This window comes from Dendropsophus ebraccatus, chromosome 9, assembly GCF_027789765.1.
Source record: "Dendropsophus ebraccatus isolate aDenEbr1 chromosome 9, aDenEbr1.pat, whole genome shotgun sequence".
In the NCBI taxonomy this organism is placed as follows: domain Eukaryota; kingdom Metazoa; phylum Chordata; class Amphibia; order Anura; family Hylidae; genus Dendropsophus; species Dendropsophus ebraccatus.
The window spans coordinates 43,133,577-43,142,522 of NC_091462.1; the positions used below are offsets into that span (position 1 = coordinate 43,133,577).

The 8,946-nt window shown below is 45.3% G+C and overlaps 1 protein-coding gene across 1 annotated transcript; it reads left to right on the top strand.

Moving 5' to 3' along the window:
• Positions 1-911: 911 nt before the first annotated feature.
• On the top strand, positions 912-2,644 carry ARL4C (ARF like GTPase 4C). The gene has a single exon (XM_069985195.1). The coding sequence runs from the start codon at positions 1,260-1,262 to the stop codon at positions 1,839-1,841; it is 582 nt and encodes a 193-aa protein (XP_069841296.1). The 5' UTR covers positions 912-1,259; the 3' UTR covers positions 1,842-2,644.
• Positions 2,645-8,946: the final 6,302 nt, after the last annotated feature.

Below are 8,946 nucleotides of genomic sequence, written 5' to 3' on the forward strand. Positions count from 1 at the left end.
TGCTGTGTGATGTTACAGGTAGAGAATACAGCGTGCTGTGTGGTGTAACAGGTAGTAACAGTGTGCTGTGTGGTGTACAGGTAGAGAATACAGCGTGCTGTGTGGTGTTACAGGTAGAGAATACAGCGTGCTGTGTGGTGTTACAGGTAGAGAATACAGTGCTGTGTGGTGTTACAGGTAGAGAATACAGCGTGCTGTGTGGTGGTACAGGTAGAGAATACAGTGCTGTGTGGTGTTACAGGTAGAGAATACAGGGTGCTGTGTGGGGAGAATTACAATGAAATGATAAAGTACTGCAAATAATACAGTAACACAATGAATCTGCAATGTGTGAACACATCCTAGATGTTCTGCAACAGATATGGGTGGGGAATGGGCAGGGTGGAGGACTGTGATGAACAGCTGAGGGAAAGCAATGCATTCTGGAACCTGTAGTACTGTGTACAACTGCATGTAACTACAACCTAAATGCGACTTCTTTTACGATTTGGCTTTTTTTGCTCGGTTCATCACCACAGTTTATTGACAACATGGATTTATAAGATTTTGGAAATCTGTTAAAGTGCATTGCCAATGCAGATTTTGCAGTGCATTGTTCCCTGACTTTCAAAGTACAATGAAGCCACAAAAAATGCTCTACATTGTGTTTCTCCTATCGGCAGTATATTTGTTATGTGCAGTGCCATTCCTTGGAAATTCTCTGCCAGTTGTTGCACAAGTTTTAAGCATGGGTCTGAATGTGGATGTGTGAGCAGAGCAGTCATGCTGCAGATCATACATAGAGTCAATGCAGAAATCATTTCTCTCAGGGCTGCAGTTGCCCTTTTAAGACTACCCCTCCCTCCTTCTCTTAGGGGGTGTGAGCTGGGAGGAGATTGATGGCTGGGGATGCAGATTCATTATCATGTGAAGGGCTGGAGGAGAGAGAGAGATAGAAGGTAAAGAGGAGAAAGAGCAGACACAAGCAGGAGGAGGAGGAGGGTGCACTTCTGGATGAGGACAGCATACCCTCCACTTACCCAGGGGATCCCACAGACTGCACTCACCCTGGATGGCCAGCACTGGATTGTAGCACCAGCATTGTGCTGCGGCCAGACATGCACCTTGGGTGAGGCTGCAGGGGACTTGTCTACCGAGGAGGGATCCCAGTGCATCTGGCCACACTGCAGACTATCAGGGCATGCATGGGCTGAGCATCTTCAGAGGGCACCACAGACAGGTCATCACTGTGTTCTGCTGCTGGGTCTGAGCCTCTAGACATGGGCAATATCTCCTCCAACATCTCCTCCTTCCAGTCCCTGCACATTGTCATGCTCGGCCTGGACTCTGCTGGGAAGACGACTGTATTATATCGGCTTAAGTTCAATGAGTTTGTCAATACCGTGCCCACCATCGGCTTCAACACGGAAAGGATACGACTGAGCAATGGAGCAGCGAAGGGAATCAGCTGTCACTTCTGGGACGTGGGGGGTCAGGAGAAGTTGCGCCCCCTCTGGAAATCGTACAGCCGATGTACAGATGGCATCATCTATGTGGTGGATTCTGTGGACTCAGATCGGCTAGAGGAGGCCAAGACCGAGCTGCACAAAGTGACTAAGTTTGCCGAGAACCAGGGAACTCCCCTCTTGGTCATCGCCAATAAGCAGGATTTGCCCAAGTCCCTGGCAGTGGCTGAGATTGAAAGACAGCTGGCGCTGCAAGAACTGAGCCCGTCTACCCCTTACCACGTCCAGCCGGCCTGCGCTATCATTGGAGAGGGGTTGACAGAAGGCATGGACAAACTCTATGAGATGATCCTCAAGAGGAGGAAGACACTCAAGCAGAAGAAAAAGCAGCGGTAACGTTGGGTTATTGACAGGATGCCAACCAAAGATGCCCACCATGATCCGCTGCTGTTGGCTTGGCATTTCTACATCTCTACAAACTCCTTGCACTGTGTGACAAGGGGATGGAGTTTACCCCAGATGCAGGGCAGGACCCTGCCACTTAACCCCTATGTATGCTGAAGGCAAAAGCCGTGTCATTGCCGAGCAATACCTGGCCCAATCCTCCAGAGCCTCAAAGGGGGTATAATAAAATGGTGCACTGAAGTCTATGGATTATCAGACCTGCCTGGCATTGGACTAGGTGACAAGTGTCCTCTCCGACAGGGACCACATATGTTGGGTGATAGACCTTATTCAATCTCTATAATTTATCCTCCGGCCAAAAAGGATGAAACTTGAAGTTTTTAGTGTACAGTGTTGACCTTCTTCTCTGTAGACATGTCCTGGTATCACTGCCTCCTGGGAGGGTGAGGGGGTCTGCAGGGGGTTGGTGTCTTTCCTGTCTGGTCTGACAGCTGTGCCTGGTGTCCATTTTTTTCCCTTCCTTCCTATACTCTGCACTGTCTCTCCTCTCATTCCTAGCCACAGGTTACAGATGTAACATTCATTTTGTGCTACATTTCTGTGATTCCGTCTCACAATGAATAGGAGGGTTCAGGTATTGGGGGTGGGATCCATGGCTGGTATCATCTGGTGCCCATTTCTACTGCATGAAATTAATATGTGAGATTGCTAGAACTGCCTGTTATCCTCATCTTTTCTAGCCTACATATTATTTGCACTCCTTACTAAAAAAAAAAAATGATTGTTGAATTTTACGATTTGGCTTGTTTGTCTGTTTCGTTGGTCTCTGTGGTGTCTTTTGCATTAATGGTGGACGACCCGCCCATGGGGAAGGGGAAAAACTGGAAATAATGCACTTGTCTGTGCATGCACAGATCTTTCTTGCTACAGATTTATATATATATATATATATATATATATATATATATATATATATATATAACGTATTTAATACAAGATTTATATGTATACACTTACCTGTACAGGCAGAGAGCGTGATAAATTTACATATTCTATGTGTCCTTTTGCTGTTTAGCTTGCATACAATGAGTAGAGATGGCAGAATCAATCTGCAATAGGAAGAAAGATTTTCTCATCTCTAATCATGAGCTATTCCTGGCTGTATAGGAAGATCAGAGCAAGGATTTTCAGCGTGTCAGCATTGTGAGCCATGTTTGACTTGCTCCATCTGCACAAATATCAATATTTCTCCGCACGTCTATAAATATATACAGAAGAACTGATATATTTATGTAAAGAAAAAAAAGTGCCATTGCAAATACACACAGACACATCAGTAAAAACAAACAAGGCCCAGCAGAAAGCCCATCTGTGCTATCTTGAGTCATCCTCTACTATAGCCCTGATCTGGGTGATGGATGCAGAGTGTTACTTCTGTCTAGCAGCAGCTTGGTGGTCTGTCTGCAGCAGCCAGACTTGGCTTGGTCATATCGTCTCCCTGTCATCTCTGCTGTGTCTTCACATGTTGAGACCTTGTCCAGAAAGGCGTTGTCAGTGGTCTGCCTGTTGTGTCCTCGGCTATATGTCCAGCTGTGTTTATACTTTCAAGTGGTAAAGAATATGTTTTATTTAGCAGGCTGGAAAGAATCACTGTGTAAGCAGCTGCTGTTTCTATATTGGATAGCGGCAGACTAATCCTATGACGAGTCACTGAGTTTTTTTTTTTTTAAACTGTATTATATGTATAAGATGTTATAACATTTACTATACAACACTATTCTTTTTTTATATATAATTTTTAAAAAAAATGATTATTAAAAAGGCACGGTTAATAATATTATGCACGGCCTGTGAAAGAATTACTCCCGGATTCGAGATAGAATAATGGAGAATTTTGTTTTTAACGCTTCTTATCATATGATGTGATTCTACAAGTTTTACAACAGGCAGAGGAAAAATGCGCCTATTGTTTTTCCCTAATATCCGTGAGCCTCTCCGAACACGTGGTGCTTTTTATGAGGCTTCCCTTGTATCATGATGGCGGTATCTTTATCCATCATAGGAATTTATTAATGGATAATGAATGCTTGAACAGAGAAGGTTGGAACTTATATTTTCTAGTTATATTTTTCATGCTTGCTTAAAAATTTAAAGGCCTTTGCAAAGGGGTCAGCAATGGCCCAAGACCATTTATCTGACAGATTTTGGAAGCCAAAGCCAGGAATGGATTTGAAAAGAAGAGAAATCTCAGTCTTTTCTTTATGACCTGATCTCTGTTTATAGTCTGTTCCTGGTTTTGGCTTCAAAGATCTGTAAGATAAATCGCACCATAAAATGTCATGGGGCCAAAGTGCCAAAGTAATTCTCCCTTCTGATCACCAAGTGCAGATCCAGCACAGCTGTACTAGTTAAGATGGACTAGTTGCTAAGAATATGCGGCCTAGCAACTATAACCTTTTCAATAGGGATATCAGGCAGCACACCGCTAGCCACTGGGCTGTCAGACTACTCTAGCCTTAAAGGGGTGCTCCGGCGGGGGGCACTTTTTGGGGGGGAACGGGGAGGAGGTGGCTGAAATAAAAGACGTCCACTTGCCTCCCCGGTTCCAGCGGCGGGTCCCGCATCACGGCGCTCCGGTCCCCAGTTCCCGGCCGCTTCCGGGTGTCTGATCCGTTTGAAGTCCGCTCGGATCCCGCCTCCTTCACTGAGTGGCTGAGCGGCCCTGAGACGTAGCGGAGGCGGCCGGGAACCGGGGACCGGAGCGCCGCAATGAGTGACCCGCCGCTGGAACCGGGGAGGTAAGTGGACGTCTTTTATTTCAGCCACCTCCTCCCCGGTCCCCCCAAAAAAGTGCCCCCCCACCGGAGCACCCCTTTAAGCTCAAAATTATCACTTAACCAAGCGTATTATGGGGCAGGTAGATTTAGCTGTATTTCTTATAGAAAGACTAGCACAATCTGCAGCACTATTGTTTCCATATTGTACCTGTAGTGCCAACTATTGGAGAAAGCTTCCCTGTGTTTGAATTTTTAATTAACAAGTCTTTAAGAATGACTAGAAATTAAAGGGGTACTCTGACTTCTATTTAAAAATCTCAACTCTTCCAGTACTCATCAGTTGCTGTATAACCTGCAGGAAGATGGGGATCTATTGGGATTTTCTACTGTGAACAGTTCCTATCACTGATAGAGGTGGCAGCAGAGAGCACCATGTTAGACTAAAAAGGAAAACACCACTTCCTGCAGGGCAAACAGCAGCTGATAAGTAATAGAAATGTTGAGATTTTTAAATAGAAGTAATTTAAAAATCTGTATATCTTTCTGACACCAGTTGATCTACAATTTTTTTTCCCCCGCCGGAGTACTCCCTTAAAGCCAAGCAAGAATTTTCTTCAAAAGGATACATGTAACATGGGTAACATATTGAGATATAACCAGCAACAACCTTTGGTTAAAGGATACCTATCATTTCCTTCATGCGGCAGTATACCCTTTAAAAACTCTGGAGGGTTTGTAGTCTGCTCCTAAAACAAGTAATGCATGGAACTGCCCGAAGCACCATAAACTTGCATTGTAATATACTTACAATGCAACTCTATGACACTTCCAACAGTTTCATATACTTCTTTCTTTAGGAGCGGACAACAAATCTACTGGAATTTCGAAAGGGTATCCTGCCGCACAAGCAAAATGATAGGTACCTTTTAAATGTGTGATAGATGGACCATGTGCAGGAGCTACAGTACCATGATGGGCTTTAGAGTCTGCATCGCCTTTTTACAACCCATGCTTGGGTGGGTACAGTGGGGGAGATTTATCAAACATGGTGTAAAGTGAAACTGGCTCAGTTGCCCCTAGCAACCAATCAGATTCCATGTTTCATTTCTCACAGGTGGAATCTGATTGGTTGCTAGGGGCAACTGAGCCAGTTTCACTTTACAACATGTTTGATAAATCTCCCCCAGTATGTGTAATAAAATATTCTAATCTAGAAGCATGTAATTCCTCCATAACTCTGTGTGTGATATATTCCCTGTATGCCTCTATATGACGTTCATATGGATGTACGAGAGGGTTTCTTGAACCTCTCTATGTACCTATATCTACATACAATAAGCCTGGGTGCATAAGACCTTAGGCCAGTTTCACGTGGGTGTAATAGGAACACATTTTCATCCATATTACTGCCGCAAATCCTCAATTGACTGCATGTCTGACAATCCGAACTGACAGCTGTATAGGCTGGGCATTCTTATTACAAACAAGTGAAACGCCTTCCTATCAGAAATAAGCTGCGTTCTGTCAAGCTCTTCAAGTTTTAAGACACAGTCATGTACAGAACCCAATTATTGAGCCCACCATCACATTGGATGGTTCCTGTCTACCATTGGAGATTCAACAGTCAGCTATTATTTAATGGTAACAGTAAATAATAGTGGTAATAGAACTCAACCAGCAAATATTTATTGTACCTGTTTTACCTAGTCAGGGGTGCTCTATAACATTGATTGCTTGGATCTGTCATTAAAATCCATTGCACAGACATCTGCAATTTATTTTTACAATTTTCCACCTTTGATCTTACCTTTCCAAAAACTTCAGCTTAGTGGGAAGGCGTGAAACTGGTTTCTGAGTAAATGTATGCCTGCAGGAAACAGTCACAACATAGATCCAGCCCAGTATGGCCCAGTATACTGCAGCATACCTTTTGGACAAATTGCCAACGTACACCGTTGACATATATACTTTTTGGAAAACATGATATATTAAGGACAAACATGTGTGAACATAGTCCGCTTGTCTCCGTTCATAGATACAAAGGTTCATGGTTCAAGGGGATATCCATCGAAAATCTTTTTGTTTCAAATCAACTGGTTTCAAAACTTTATATAGATTTGTAATTTACTTCTATTTAAAAATCTCAAGTCTTTCAATACTTATCAGCTGCTGTATGTCCTGCAGGAAGTGGTTTTTCCTTTTCAGTCTGACACAGTGCTCTCTGCTGCCACCTCTGTCCGAGACAGGAACTGTGCAGAGCAGCAGCAAATCCCCATAGAAAACCTCTTCTGCTCTGGACAGTTCCTGTCTCAGCCAGAGATGTCAGCAGAGAGCGCTGTGTCAGACTGAAAATAAAACATTTCCTGCAAGACATACAGCAGCTAAGTATGGGAAGACTTGAGATTTTTGTATAGTAGTAAATTATAAATCTATATACCTTTCCGAAACCAGTTGATTTGAAAGAAAAATATTTTTGCTGGACAACCCCTTTAAGAATCCATGACATGTCCCCAAATGAAAGGCATGCATGATATATTCAGTATGAATGTTTAATGTATTGAGTCCCTGAGTCGGCCAATACTCTAGGGTGAATAGCAGGCTTTAATGTCTTTTAAAACTCAGACCCTGTGAAACGTGTTAAAGGGTTAAAATCTGGGCAGAGATTAAATAAAGTGAAGAGTGTTTGCAGGGGGATGGTGCAGAGAGCCTGGAGACAAGGTTAATGAAGCAGTGGAGTGGAAGCCCCCCTGCAGCTAGTTCCTGGAAATTACAAAACGCATTGAGGGAGGGGGGGGGGAATAGCCACTTGAAAGTTGTGGATTTGTAGAGCAATTTCAGGACCCCCTAATTACTAGCGATCCTCCCCCGCTGGAAGGTTCTCCAGGTGTACAGATATAGAACATGATCTATTTACATACAATGCAGCTGACATAGACCGTGGGAAGTGAGAGGGAGTTTCAGTTGCACAAGATCAGTCTCCTCAATTAGATCTTGTTACCTTTATCAGGTGGAACGTTCTTATTATGGTGCGTTTACACGTAATGATGATTGTGCGAATTTGCGCGATAACGATCGAATTTGAACGATAATCGTACATGTAAACGCAGCAAACGATCAAACGATGAACGAGAAATCGTTCATTTTGATCTTTCAATATGTTATCAAATTGTTGTTCGTCCTTCGCCAAAAATTCGCAGATCGTTCCGTGTAAACAGTCGTCGCGCGATAGTCCGGCCGCCTTAGCCCCGCCCGCCGCCCGCCCCCCCACTCGCAGCCCGGCCCCCCGCTCATCCACAGCAGCATCCGCAGCTCTGATCGCTGCCCCGATCGCCACCCCCGCCGCTGCTCCGATCGCCCCCCCGCCGCCGGTCCGATTGCCCCCCCACCGCTGCCGCTCCGATCGCCCCCGCCGCGAGCATACGTTACCTGCTCCGCGTAGCAGGTCTTCGAAATCCCCGACTCCCCTCTTCAGTGCATTGATTGGCTGAAGAGGGGAGCCGGGAATTTCAAACGGCTCTTCTTCAGCCAATCAGTGCTCCTCTTCAGCACTGATTGGCTGAAGAGGAGCCGTTTGAAATTCCCGGCTCCCCTCTTCAGCCAATCAATGCACTGAAGAGGGGAGTCGGGGATTTCGAAGACCTGCTACGCAGAGCAGGTAACGTATGCTCGCGGACGGGGGGTGGGGTGGCGATTGGAGCGGCTGGGGTGACGATCAGAGGGGCGGCGGGGGTGGCGATCGGGGCGGCGCAGGGGGCTGCAGTTGACCGTGGGGCTGGGCTGCGGATGAGCGGGGGGCCGGGCTGCGAGCGGGGGGGCGGGCTGCGGACGGGCCGGGCTGCGGGCACGCGAAAGGATTTTTCCGTACGATATATCGTACCGTCTAAACGCTGATCGTTATGAAAAAAAAATTGTTACTCCGACATCGTTAATCGTACGATCGGGCCAATTATCGTTTCGTGTAAACGCACCATTACAAAGTCTGATATCTCCCCCTAAATTGGGCCGGCCATCAGCTGATGAGCAATGAGCAAACGCATGTTGGTCAGCTGATCGCTCAATGCTCACATGTTTCAGAATTACTGGCACCGACAGTTTATCTCAGCTTAGGGCTGTACATATGATCTAGTGCTCGTTCATACAGTCCTGACTGTTCGATTACTGAGCCATGTAATAGTTTCTGTAAATGAGTTTGGCCTTTAGGGTCCTATTAGATGAAGCCAATTTTTCTTTTTTTCCGATAAACGATTGCAAAGGATCACTTTTCTGAACAACCAGAAATCCTTCACCATAATACATGGAAGGACTCTAGTACCTGAAGG